This window comes from Mustela putorius, unplaced genomic scaffold (genome assembly GCF_011764305.1).
Source record: "Mustela putorius furo isolate JIRA1106 unplaced genomic scaffold, ASM1176430v1.1 tig00000873_pilon_pilon_pilon, whole genome shotgun sequence".
NCBI classification, from domain to species: domain Eukaryota; kingdom Metazoa; phylum Chordata; class Mammalia; order Carnivora; family Mustelidae; genus Mustela; species Mustela putorius.
In genome coordinates this window covers 741,894-755,563 of record NW_025421504.1, presented here as the reverse complement: position 1 = coordinate 755,563, position 13,670 = coordinate 741,894, and the positions used below count along the sequence as shown (strand labels likewise).

General features: G+C 58.9%; 1 protein-coding gene across 3 annotated transcripts in view; it reads right to left on the bottom strand.

Annotated features, from left to right (window-relative positions):
• Positions 1 to 13,670, bottom strand: part of CSNK1D (casein kinase 1 delta) — a 31,739-nt gene that overhangs the window by 6,744 nt on the left and 11,325 nt on the right. For 2 of the 3 annotated variants that reach the window (XM_045085640.1, XM_045085641.1), the window contains exons 3-8: positions 7,655 to 7,803; positions 6,935 to 7,163; positions 6,299 to 6,469; positions 5,768 to 5,916; positions 3,816 to 3,987; positions 3,107 to 3,246 (exon numbers count right to left, since the gene is read on the bottom strand). In XM_045085640.1, coding sequence (XP_044941575.1) covers positions 3,107 to 3,246; positions 3,816 to 3,987; positions 5,768 to 5,916; positions 6,299 to 6,469; positions 6,935 to 7,163; positions 7,655 to 7,803 — 1,010 coding nt within the window. Of the gene's footprint in view, positions 1 to 62; positions 127 to 3,106; positions 3,247 to 3,815; positions 3,988 to 5,767; positions 5,917 to 6,298; positions 6,470 to 6,934; positions 7,164 to 7,654; positions 7,804 to 13,670 lie in introns of all 3 variants that reach the window. The other variant, XM_045085643.1, reaches the window with a different exon arrangement.

Genomic DNA, 13,670 nt, shown 5'->3' with positions numbered 1-13,670 from the left:
GGTGGTCAGCGCCCGCCCCGCCCGGCGCCGGCTCTGACAAGGCCCAACGCGAGCACACTCACCCGGTGCTGCCTTCCAACGGGAGACGTGCAGCTACTTGCCGTGGTGTTCGAAAGGAATGCTATTCTGAGGTGGGGGAAAAGAGAGCTGTTGGTAAGGGCTCTGCTGCCAACGGACACGGAGGCCTTCCTCACCTCGCTTCCGCCACGTCCACCACTGGCTGTGCCGCCTCACGGGGACGCCAGGGACCTGGTGAGTGGCCCCCAAACGAGAGCAGCCGCTATTGCTCCTCTAGGCCAACGGGCTGATGAGGCCGACTCGGGGCCAGGCAGACCCCTCCTCACTCCTCAGGCAGTGCGCGGACCGACATCCAGGCGGCGCCTCTACAGGGGCCCCTCCCGAGGCTCTGCCTGCTGCTCAGCGCGGTCTGCTGGGGCTTGGGGAGGACAGGCCAGGAGAAGACCAAGGGGCTGCAGGCCTTGTTTCGGGAGCATGAATGCAGACCAACCAACCAAAAGGACCGACTGGCTCAGAGACTGGGTCCCCTTCTACTAAGAGCACTGGAGCCAGGAGGCCTTCTCTTCTCGAAGAGAAAAACCCGCAGCAGTTTCACTGACCAGATGCTCTTGGGGCTCTGTGCTGCTCTGGCTGAGAAGCCAGACTCACACTCGGGTTGGCAGCGTGGGGACTGGTCTAGCATAAGCCGCCCTGAGAAGGAAGTCAGGGCAAGGGGCAGCCACCCTCCGGCACAGTCTGAGTGCACCATGGCTGAGGGGTCGGAACAAAGAACACTGGCGTCCACGGCTCCCCCGATGCCTGGTGGGAGGGTCAGCAGGCTCCTCCCATAAGCCGGCCATGGCTTGAGCACCGTCTTGCTGAAGGTGAACTACTCCCCTGGTCTTGAACATCTACACAGGACACAGTATCTCCTCCTCAAAGCGCACAAAGAACCCAGACCAACGGCAGCCACGGGGGAAGCTGGTGGAATGTGGCCTCAGCCCCAGTGGGGCAGGACCACCCACACCAAACAGAAGCATCACTGGCTCTGCCTGCACCCCGCTCTCTGCGGGGGAAGCGCCACTGGAACCTATAGACTCGAAGATGCTAGAGCAACCCTGCTCACTTTGGAACTTCCAAAGCCCTGGGGCAGGCGGGTGGGGGTCAGCCCCTTGCTGTGAGGCTCAGACAGAGCCTCTTCCTGCCCTGCAGAGTTCCCTGAAAAAGTGTGCTGGTGGGTGACCAGGAAAACCAAAGAAGGGAGCCATCCCTGGGACCGGAGTGCATCCGGGACACACCCCCCGGGGCTGTGTCCTCAACATGAAGATCCTTAAAAACCGCCTAGAGTGACCAGTGCTTCTTTCAGAGAGGAAACACCCCCAAATCAAATCTCTGGAGGCCCTTCCCTCCCGGCCAGCTCCGTATGCTTTTCCACATGGAAAGCCAAATCAAGAGCAAAGATGCTGGACCCCCGGGGGCAGGCCCACCTCAGCAGAGGAAGACCGCACAGGAAGGCTCGGCTCTGGGGCGCACAGGGTGAGGCCGGCCACGCCATGCGGAGAAGCTGGGCTCAGACCAAGCGTTTTCCTCAGTGGTCCCAAACCATGCAGACACTTGCTTTTCTCTCAAGGAGAACTAGGTGGGTCCCTTCCCTTCATCTCTGCTGGTGGAGGCCCCACATCTGGATCCCGAGTCCAGACAGACCCCGACTGTCCCTGACTGGGGTGTTTGGGGCCCCAGAGCAGGCCGGATGCCTGGGCTCTTGGCCACGCGTGGGCAGACACTGCCCAGGACACGTTCCCGGCTGCTGATTCATGGATTCCAGGGCCCATGGGAAGAAGCCCGTAGCCCTTTCTGTGTCCTGCAGGGAGGGCGGGCTGTGGGGCTGGGAGCCATAACGGGCCCAACCTCATGACCCTGGCCAGACTCCTTAAGCCTGGAGTCTTAGTCTCTTCGGGAGAAAATTACCGTACATACCCACCCCACTTCTGACCGAACCACCGACACACGAGACGTGTTCAGAGTGAAACTGTGTTCTCTTCATGAAGCAAAAAGCCCAGGAACCTCCCTCTGCCCGGGGTCCCGCCGCCTGTCTGCTGGAAACCAAGCCGACGCTGAAGGACTGCGGTTCTGGGTGGTTCTCACAGACCCTGCGCTCTCCTAACCCGACGTGCTCCGGCCGCCCGCCCACCCGGCGCCAAGCACTAGCCGATGGTAGAGCCCAGTGCTAACTCGCCCCCGAGAGCGGCCACGGTGACCCAGAGGGGTGCTGCCCGAGTGCAGAGTCCAGGACGCGGGCTTCCAAAGCCTTCCTGAAATCAGTGCTTGTCTGCCCAGCAGATACTACGGGGCACAGGCAGCCCGGAAGATCCCCGCCACAGCAGCAGCAATGCCCTGTGACCCGCCAGGGCCCTGAAGGCTACGCGACGAAGAAAGTCTGTGTGTGTGGGAAGAGCTCATCTGCGGGGTGCACGTGCGCAAAGAGCTGCGGCACCAAAGCCAGAGAGGGAAGAGGACCGAGGGGAGGGGACCCGCGTGGCCCCGCCATTTCCCTGAGGACACCTGCCCTGTCAGAAAGAAGGCAAGTGGGCAGGGACTTCAAGGGACGGGAACCCGCACCCGCGGCACATCGCCTGGTGCCAGGCTCCGACGGGCTGGCCCACGCCACCTTACAGGGGCTGCCGGCCACCCCCCCGCAGGCTGTGTGTGCCCGCCACGGACACGGTAGGAGCAGCCAGGGCACTGCCAGTCTGCACGGGAAGATGGCCCGGCCTCCAGAGCTGGCTCGGGGAGGGGCCGGGGCCACAAGATCGGCGGCAGAAGAGAAAAAGGCCCATCGCCCGCTGCAGCGCGGCTGGGGAGCCAAGCCCTTCGCCCGCACAGCCCGCCTCAGGCTCCCAACCGGGGAGCTGCACGGCCGCGAGGGGCAGAGTGTCCCTCTCCACGTAAAACTCAGAAAGGGGGGAGAAAGGAGAGGAGGAGGAAGGAAGCCCTTCATACCCGCTCCCCGGTCTGCTTGGTGGCCTCCGAGCAGCCCAGACAGCGAGGCCTGCGGCCCGCGGCGCCTGACCTCGGTGAGCCGGGAGTGGCTCCCGTGCGGAGCGCGTACCTGAGAGGTGGACATGCGGGAGGTGTCTTGCCGGCCCGTGAGATCAGAGGACGAGATGTTGACAGGGGCGCCGCGGTGCAGCCGCATACTCACTTTCCGCTCTCTTTCCACACCGGACACGGGCCGAGGAGAGGTGTTAGCTGGAGGGGGAGACAGGAGGGGCGGTGAGGGCTCCGGGCAGACCCCCGACCCAGCATGAGGGCCTCTCCTCAGCAGTCTCAGCATCCAGAACCACAGCGGGGTGGGCGCTGCCACACACCACCAGATACCCAGGGCGGCAACAGGCAGCTGACCCCTAGCTGGCCTGCACCCCAAGGTCAAGGTCAGCAGTGGTGGGCAGGGCCCACAGTGTGCTGGCCCTGGGGGACGCTCCCAGGAGCGAGGCACAGGAGTCCAGCAGGAGGGCAGCCTGAGGCCCCCACGCTTCCAGGGTCGCTCACGGAGGCGACGGAGGGGCGGGTACTGAGAGGCTCGTAGGGAGCAATCCGTGTCATGAAAAAGAGAAACGATGGAGAAAAAGAAAGAGACGTCCCCTGGCCGGCCAATCCTCGGAGACCAGAGTCTCCCAGGACCAGAGGCACTCAGCCCCGCCCACAATGTGTGTCTGCCGTGAGCCCGCGTGGGGCCCTGTGGCTCCAACAGCAGAGCGGCTGACACACAACCAGAACCCTCCGGGGCCTGCTGGGGCGACATGGAGCTAGTCACTCACCAGTGTGTGAGGTAGGGGTGAGGGGGGTGGGCGGAGCCACTTCCTGGGTGCCCCGCAGGCGGCCCGAGGCCGTGGAGGGGAGGCCACGGGCGGCTGGGTTTCGGGAGTGCCTCAGCCGCTCCTCTCGGTCCCGGCGCTCCCGCTCAGCATCATCAGCGGCCCGGCTGGCTCCCTGCAAAGGAGACCGCGTAAGACCCAGCTGAACGGGGTTTGGTGGAAGACAACCCCAAGAGCCCCGGCGGTCCCCTGCTGTCAGAGAAGCCATCCAAGGTGAGGTAGCTGGTTGGCACAAAGCCTCCCTCCCTCGAGGACAGAAGCCTGCCCTGGACCCTGGGAGGGTGCGGACGAGGCCTTCCCAGCATTTCCGAACCCCAAACACTGACAGCAACTGGGTGGCCTCTTCCCCCTGGGTATCCACACAGGGATGGGAAATCATATGAGGTCGGGTCAGCGGTGGGCCTGAGGTGCTGGCATCTAGGGGATCCTAGAGGCATGCAGAAGCGGTGGCATTTGGCTGGCGGGGGCCCGGCCAGAGCCTGGGCGGATGTGGGGCCAGGGCCCACGTGACAAGAGCGCAGGCAACCATGGCTAGTTCTACTTTGAGTGCATGATGACCCAGGAGTGGGGGCGCGACTCTGGGGCCGTCGCAAGGAACAGCGCTGTGACGCATCTGTCTGCAAACCGCAGCCCACGAGCTGAATCCAGCCGCCGGTGGTGTCTGCCAATGAACCTTTACTGCTGGAGCCGCACCCACTGGTGCCCGTTCTGCCCGTGGTAGCTTCCGAGCCGCAGCGCAGAGCCGAGCTCCTGTCCCAGCACATGCACACTGTGAAGCCCAGGAGATTCATTCTCCAGCCCTGCCCGGAGGAGGGCGGCCAGCCCCACTGGGAGGGCGATGATACCAGAAGGTCGCCCCAACACTGGGCAACCGGTGGTCGCACAGCCCGAGCCAGCCTGCTGCAGGGTACCTGGCCCTCCCCTGCAGGGCACACACCCTGCACAGACACCTTGGCACCTGCAAGGCCACAGGACAAGCCTTTGTCTTACACCCTCTGAAGAGGAGGTTCGACTCCTCCATCAGATCTTGTCACTCTGGAAAGGTCCCAATTTCTGTTTTAAGCTACCTAAACAGGAAAAATTTGTAATGGAAAACGAAGTAGAAGTACCAAAAAAGCCCCTGAAACTTCCTGGCAGCAATGTCCGAAAATTAATTAATTAGACTCAGACAAGAGACTCGGACGGGACGCCAGATTAAAAGAAGGAGAACATCAGGGGCGCCTGGGTGGCTCAGTGGGTTAAACCTCTGCCTTCGGCTCAGGTCATGACCTCAGGGTCCCGGGATCGAGCCCCACATCGGGCTCCCTGCTCGGTGGGGAGCCTGCTTCTCTCTCTGCTTCTGCCTGCCGCTCTGTCTGCCTGTGCTCGCTCTCTGACAAATAAATAAATAAAATCTTAAAAAAAAAAAAAAAAAAGAAGACCTCAAAGCTCGAGGTCTGCACGTATGCGAACACCTGCACCATTTAACAAGGCCGGCAGAGAGGCCCACCCTGCTCGCTTGCCTGCACGGCTGCGTCAGAGGGACGAGGGGCAAGAGGTCACCCCACCTGGCTCGGCCATACCCTCCTGCACGACATGCACTCTGGAGCCACGCTGACAGCAGTCACACACGTACCTTCCAATCACAGATTTATCAGTCGAGGGCGAGTCGCAGTTCCACGCATACCTGCACCTGGGAGACCCTCTCTGCTGGCGCCTGAGGCCCAGCGCCCGTGTGGCTGCCTCTGCTCTCCCTTCATGGGGCTCTTGCTTCACAGGACCTCCCACCCTGGGGGGACCCCACCCAGGCCACTCGGCCCCCCAGTGCGGCGGACGTGCCTTCTAAAGCCTGCCCCGCGTCTGGCGGAGCCTCTGGCTCACTTCCGCGCTGGGGGTGGGCGAGCTGGCGCACTTACGAACTTGAGCATGTTCCAGTCGAACACGTAGTCGTAGGAGAAGCCCTGGCGGTGGAAGAGATTCCTGAAGAGCTGCCGCAGGTAGGAGTAGTCGGGCTTGTCGTCAAAGCGCAAGGAGCGGCAGAAGTTCAGGTACGTGGCGAACTCAGCTGTGAGACAAGAGACGTGGTGCTAGCCAGCACTCCCCGACTGGGTGTCTGGCGACACGACGGCCACCATCCGCTGCTGCATGCTTAGGATGCTGAGACACGGCGTCTCAAACACGGGTCACACGGGGCACGGATGCTTAAAAAATGCACCAAAGAGCACAGCTGGTGCCACCCGTGGCCTTTCTCCACACGAACGAGGCAACTCCGTGGGTCATGGCCCCAGAAGGTAAAGGAGCAGCAAGGACAGAAGGCTGCCACCAGCTCAAGGACACTCTTCACTGTCTGGGGGGACACCGTCTGCAGGGGACCCAGCCTCCCTGCAGCCCCACCACGGCCACCCCGAGCGCGCGGCCAGCCCGGCACCTGCCCCGGGGACACGCACAGGGGTAGCTTTTACACAGCACTTCGATGGGCGTGGACATCTTCTTCTCGCTGATCCGCTCGTACTTCTGCCTCTTGGTGGCGGCCTTCAGCCCCTGCCAGGGCAGAGAGCCCAGATTGAAGTACATGAGCACGTAGCCCAGTGACTCCAGGTCATCTCTCCGGGATTGCTCTGGGGAAGAGGAAACGGGTCAAGGAGAGCATGTGCGCGCGCCCGCCGCCGCAGAGCCGAGACCGCGTGCACCCGCCGCCGCAAAGCTGAGACCCCAGGCACATTCTGACTGTAGAGGCGAACTGGTCAGACCACAGAAAACTAGTCCTGGCTTCGGTTTTACCAGAAGTTGCCCCCGATGTGCCCCTAGGAAACTGTCACACCCCTGGATGAGTGCCACCAATGTTACAAGGAGTGTCAGGACGTCCAACCGCTCATTTACCCGCCGTCACCAAACCTCCCAACGGGTTTCCAGAGTCGGGAGAGCTAGACTTTGCTACAAAGGTTTGACGACAGCCTCCGTGCCAAACGTGCTGACCACTTCCCCAGGGTCCCCCAAGAGGCTGGCCTTTCTCTTCAGAGATGGCCATGCCCAAGGCAGTCCAGTGACGAGGGCACAGGAGACCCCAGCACCCACGGACTCACCGATTCCAAGGTGCGTGTTGATGGAGGCGTACCGCGCCGTCCCGGTGAGGTTCTTGTTCTCACGGTACGGGATGTGCTGGTGGGTCCGTGCGTCCCGATACTTCTTGGCCAGCCCGAAGTCAATGATGTACACGAGGTTGCCTTTCTTCCCCAGCCCCATGAGAAAGTTATCTGGCTTCACGTCTCGGTGGATGAAGTTCTTTGAGTGAATGTACTCAATGCGACTGATCTGCAGGCAGGAAGTAGTGACCAGAGGTTGAATTCCAGCAGTAGCCTCGGGAAAGGCCCCTGCTTGGCAGAGACACGGCTGTGCCCTCAGCTGCACGTCCCGCGGCCCTTGGTCAGAGCAGAGCAACTCCACAGCCAGGGAAGGCTGCTCAACAGACCATCTTCCACACCCCTGCATGGCCGGGGCAGTTCCCCTCGTTGGCCCCTGCGGTGGGGGTCAACCGACAGCAGCCTGACGGGACCACCCCTCCCTGACGAGGGTCTGCACCAGCAGTCCTTCCTACAAGGACCCCCTGGGAGCCACCTGCACGTCTCCAAACCCAGCCCCCAGTCACAATGCTGCGGCAAAGGTGACTGCACCCGCCCCCCTCCCTGGGCACTAAGAGGCACAGGAGGAGAACAGCACCGGAGCGTGCCCTCAGACTGCTGACTCACGCCAAGCCAGGACCTGAAGGCCCAGGCTCCCTGTCACCTCAGAGACACGATTCTTACCATCTGGTCAGCAAGCAGCAGGACAGTTTTGAGGCTGAATTTCCTCGAGCAGAAGTTGAACAGATCCTCCAGGCTTGGCCCCAACAGCTCCATCACCATGACGTTGTAGTCCCCCTCCGCCCCGCACCACCGGATGGTGGGGATGCCCACTGCAAGAGAAACCCGACACGCCCGTGCTCGCATACAGGGGCACAAGGGACACGAGAGCCAGGCGGGCAGTGGCTGGAAGCGACACTGGGAGAGAATGGGAGAGCGTCCCAGGCGGGGGGTGAACAGACACCAAGAAAGCTTCCTACAGGCAAGGAGCGAGCTGCACGTCCCAAAGCAGGAGCGAGCCTGGCTCGCGGTCGGTAGCCGGAGTCCACTCTGCTCAGGACTCCCTGGTTTTCCTGTCACACCCTCTCTCCGCCCCGGTCGTCCTGTCTCCCAGGCTCCTCGGGGCCGAGCCGTCTCTCACGTCCCTGGTTTTGGGGGGCCCGGCAATTCTTGGCGGGGGGTGGGGGTGGGTTCTGGGGCCATCCCTCCGTCGGGATCGTGTGAGGACGGGCGACGGGTTTGGGGAGGAAGACCGCAGAGCTGAAGGGCCTTCTCCTCGCCTCACGTCAGGGGTCTCTGTTCTCAGTGGGACCCGTCACCGAGGACGGGGCCTTGACCCCAGGCTGGGGTGTGTTCCTTCTCCCCAGTGTGTGTACTGTTCTCTCAAGAAGGACGTCACGCCGTGGAGCCCACACTCTGGAGATGGGGGGCTGGTCACGTTCTACTTCCCGAGGGCAGAGCACCCACACACAGTACTCAGGTTTGTCTTTTCCCGCCATTTACTCACTTAAAGATTTTCTCTGTCAGAGAGAGAGACCACAAGCAGGGGAGCAGCAGGCAGACGAAGTGGGAGAAGGAAGCTCCCCACTGAGCAGAGCCCAACGCGGGGCTCGATCCCAGGACCCTGGGATCATGACCTGAGCTGAAGGCAGACGCCTCACCGACTGAGTCACCCAGACACCAGAATTTTATTATTTTTTTATTAAATCTTTTTTTAAAAGTATGCATGCTGTATAGTATTCCCTTTGGAGAAAAGGTCACAACTGATCTGTTCTTTCATCTGGACTGTCTGGGTTTGCTTCTATCACAAACGGTGCTACTAAGTGTCCCCTTACTATGTCCACGGTGGAAATTCTTACACACGAAATTCTTGTTCACATCCAGTCTCCCGGGCACAAGCCGATAAACACAGAGCATAAGCTGTGTGGCTATGAGGTAATGTCACCTTGTCTCCCAGACGGTCGGCCCACCCCACAGGCCCAGCAGCAGCGAGCCGGTGCGAGACCACCCGACTGCTTGTCGTCAGCCGAGGAAGGGAGCCAGCACCTCACTAACTCAACTGGGATCTTTCATCCGTATATTTACTGGCCACACGCTGTTCCTCTCTGAAATGTCTACCCTTGTCTTTTGCCAATTTTCCTATCAGGGAAATAGCCATTCTTTAAAAATTCTGGGTACTAAACCATTGTTGATTTCATGTGAGGCCATTTTTTTTTTCTTTTGGAGCCTTTTGATGAGAAATTTTAACAAAGACAAACATATCATTCTTTTCCATTATGAGTAATGTTTTTGGTATAAGAAACCCTGAGTCAAAAGCAGATACTATTATTATCTTTAAAGAGTTTAAAAGCTACTCTGTATCAAACAAGATGGAGTGACAGGAGCCCAATTCCCGCGCACATCAGCCAAGACCAGAAGGCTGGAAACACAGAACATGTGGAAAAGTGGTTTCTGAGACATTAAACGGAGGCAGCGAAAACACTCAGAGCTGAAGGACAGGACACAAGCCACGTGGGCCTAAGACTGCCCCTTCCTCCCTCGACTATCGGCAGAAATGCCAACACTCAACAGAATAAAGTAACTTGACTTCACCCCGTAACTAAGCAGACAAAGAACCCGAGCAACAGAGTAGAACACAAGCACGCAAGCAAGGACAACTCGTGCCGTCCGGCATCCAGAGACCTCCAGGGATGCGGAGCAGAAAACATCTATACTGAGGAATAGTCGATCCCCTGAAATGGGTTCAGATGTGAGAATGGGCAGAGAGGGACAGTAACAGTTACTACAGGGGCAAGTGGGTGGCTCATCATTAAAGTGTCTGACTTCAGCTCAGGTCATGATCTCAGGGTCGTGGGATCGAGCCCCGAGTCTGGCCTGTGTCTGGCTCTGCACTCGGTGGGGAGCCTGCTTGAGAGTCTCTCTTTCTCCCTCGGTTCCTCTCCGCTCCGTGTGCCCTCTCTCTCTAAAAGTAAATGGACAGGGGCACCTGGGTAGCTTAGTTCTATTTATATTGTGGGTCTAAAAAGCTACATGAGGGCATGGCATGGGAGATTTATAAAAGACTCAAGTCCAACTTTTAGAGGGAAGAACTACAGTATCTGAGATTAGATGGTGCAGAAGAAAAGATGTGTGACTCGAAGGCGAAGCAAGAGAAACTACTGGAAAAGCAACAGGAGCCAGCTTCAAGCCACCTAGTATCTATGCCACCAAAGCCCCCAGGAAAGATGGAGGGACAGAGACGGCTGGAAGCAGCCGGATGAAGACAACACACCCGCAGGCCGCACGCAAGAGCCATAAAGACCTTCACACCCACGTTCGTGGCCTGCGGATCGCATCGCTCACAATGAGGGACGCGGAGAGCATCTCGAAAGCAGCCAGGGGGATCGGTATCACACACAGAGGGCAAACATCAGGATCGCTGCAGACATCTCGGCAGAAGGGAGGCGCAAAGAGCACGGGAGACGGCGTCTTTCAAGCACTGAGGACACCAACCTCCAAAAGCCAAGACAAATGCGATTTTCAGATACAAAAAAACTGGAAGAATCCTTCAGCAGCAGACCTGCACTGCTACGTAGGGGAAAGGCCACCCTTCAGGCAGAGGGCAAGCGATGCCAGCCGGAAGTGTGGGCCCACACAAAGGGACGGAAAGCACTGGAAGTAACAACTAAGTTCACTCGTAAGAGCTTTTCACATTACTTCAATCCCTTTAAAAGCTATGACTGTTTAAACAAAAAGAACAATGCAATGCACATTTGGAACACGCAAACGTCTGTGCTGCAGGACAGCGTCACAGGGGCCCGCAGTGGGGAAGCCACATGCGCCCACAGGCCAGTCTGCTCCACACCAAGCGCAGAGCGCAGCAAGGACACGGCACGGTTTGTTCAAGATGACGCAATAAACCCTAACTCAGTCCCTGAGGTACGAAAGAGGTGCTGGCGAGCCAGCAGAGGAGCAAATCATAAGAAAAACCATTAAGAAAGTAAATAAAGGGGCGCCTGCATGGCTCAATCGGAGACTCCCTTCGGCTCAGGTCATGACCCCGGGGTCCTGGGCTTGAGCCCCAAGTCAGGCTCCCTGCTTTGCAGGGAGTCTGCGTCTCCCTCTGCCTCTGCCTGCTGCTCCCCGTCTGTGCTCACCTTCTCTCTCTGACAAATAAATAAAATCTTGGGAAAAAAAAAAGTAGATAAAATGATTCATCAAAAAGAAGGCAAGGGGCACCTGGGTGGCTCAGTGGGTTGAGCCGCTGCCTTCGGCTCAGGTCATGATCTCAGGGTCCTGGGATCGAGCCTCACATCGGGCTCTCTGCTCAGCAGGGAGCCTGCTTCCTCCTTTCTCTCTGCCTGCCTCTCTGCCTACTTGTGATCTCTGTCTGTCAAATACATAAATAAATCTTTGGGGGGGGGGGAGAAGGCAAGGGAGGAGGGAGACAAAACCAGCAGCAAGATGGTCAGCAAGATGGTCAAGTAAACCCCGGCGGGTCAGGAACCACATCAGGCACCACATGAGGCGTGTTCTCGCAGAGGAGCGAGAAACGCGCGCCTTTTCCGCACAGGCAGGTCGTCAGAAGGACAGCGCGGGACACCAACTTTAGACGGAAGGGGACCTGAGAGCTGGGTCCGCATGGGACGCGTAGGCTGCGGAGAGCGTTTCCAGGGACGTGCGTGTGACCAGGACAAAGCACCAGCATGTCCGGAAACGCAGCTCCACGCGGCCCCCCAGCGCAGCCTCAGGACATGCGCCGCGGAACTGCAAGGGGACGGACACGCGCACCGGCCGACAGCGCCCTCGGTACCCACAGCACCCCCCAGGCCGCGGCACCGCGGGTTGTCAGCAGACAGGGCCCGCAGCGGACAGAACAGGCCTGTGCCCTCAGATGACGATGAGATTCGATCGGAAATGACAGGGAGCTCCCTGGGAAGCCCCCAAATACAGAGAAGCTGCACAGCCCACTTCAAAAGAACCCACGGACCAGGGAGCCCTTGGGAGGGGAAAAGAAAGCTTTCTGAACTAAATGAAAATGAAATCACAACATGTCAGGGTTTATGAGACGTGCTCCAGGAGCACCTGGGGGAAATTTATAGCAACAAGACGCCGGTATTAGAGAAGGCAGATCGATGATCTCAGAAAACAGGAAATTAAACCCCAACAGATGAAACACAAATGATCACAGCAGTAATCAATGAAACAAGACACAAAGAAGACAGAAAAATTATAGAAACCAAAGCATGTTCCTTGAGAAGATTTCTGGTAACCCTCTCACCAGGCCAACGGGAAGGAGAGAGGAGGCGCGGCGAGAGACCAGCCACCAGCAGGCTCTGCAGCCGCCGAGAGCCAGCGGAGCAGCACTGCGAGCAGCTCTCCGCAGTCGCGTCCCTCACAGACGACACGGATCAACTGCTGGAAAGACACCAACCATCACAGCCGTTAACTGCTGGCCAGGGTGTAAGGGACAGCCACCTGGAAAGCAGTTGACTGTTTCTCAAAAAGGAAAAACATTCACCCACTTCTGATTCCGCCGTTCCACTCCTAGACACTCACCCACGACAAAAGTAAGTGTCCACGCGAATACCCACACAAACGTTTAGAGCATCTTTGTTTGAATGCCCGCGACTCGGGGAGGGACGGAGAACCTGCTGGATGCACCCAGGGGCCACTGCACGGTACCGTGAGGACGACCCTCTCAGGGGCCGGGCCGGCTTCCTCGGGCTGGCCGGAGGTGAGGGGCAGAAGGCTGCTGCGGCCGCGGCGGTCACAGGCATCGCTGTTACTTATCACTGTCCCAAAGAACTGTGCCCTGGCCACGCACAGATGGCAGATCTTGTGCATTTGAACTCTGCTCTAGACGCAAGCGTTCTGCTGTATGTTCCCGTGTACCTCTGCATGATGCCCTCTTTGTGCACTGGGCTCTCGGGACGAGGAGACATTTTGGGGAAGGGGCAGGCAGTAGCCGCAGGGCTGTGTAGCAGAAGACGCTCTGCCATCTCCCCAGCGTGCAGAACTACTATTTGGAGTGCACAGCAACACCCCACTTTTACGAGGGCATCCCAGGACTTGACCGCTCCCTCCTCGGAGACTCAGAATTCGTCTGAACAGGAAACCTGGAGTACAGGTGCCAGCAGAAGGTGCTGAGCGGAAGCCACAGCTGGGGGAGGCTGGTCTAGATCGGGGATGAAGGACTCCTACTCTGGACCTCCAATCTCGGGACATGGGCTTCCTTCACCTACCAGATCCCTCACTGGCTCAGACCAGCACCTACACCGCAGCACCTACCAGCGCCATAGGGTTCCTGCGTGTGTCTGAAAATATTCAAGCTGGTCATGACAAGTCGTAAGAGAGCCTGAGAGCCCCTGGATACCATATGAACCAAAGACCCTAACCCTTAACCTTGAACCACGCTGGGTCTTCTTGCCTTGGCTTGCAGAGACCACGGTGTCCGGGCCGGTATCCTGCCCCGCCGCAGCAGTGGTTAGTGCCATGGTGGTGAGTGCAATGGAAGGCACTGGAACAGCCATGCCTCATCCTGGTTTCGAGCTGCCCCCTTGGATCACAGCGTCTGCTGGACCCACAGCACTCACAAGCTGCCGGCTGGGTGAGCAACAGGCAGCCTGGCTTGTATAAACACGAGCTCGACTCCCTCCATGTTCCTCTGGGGTTTTATCATTTACCAACTTGTTTTCCTACTGAGCGAAAAACAGCCAGA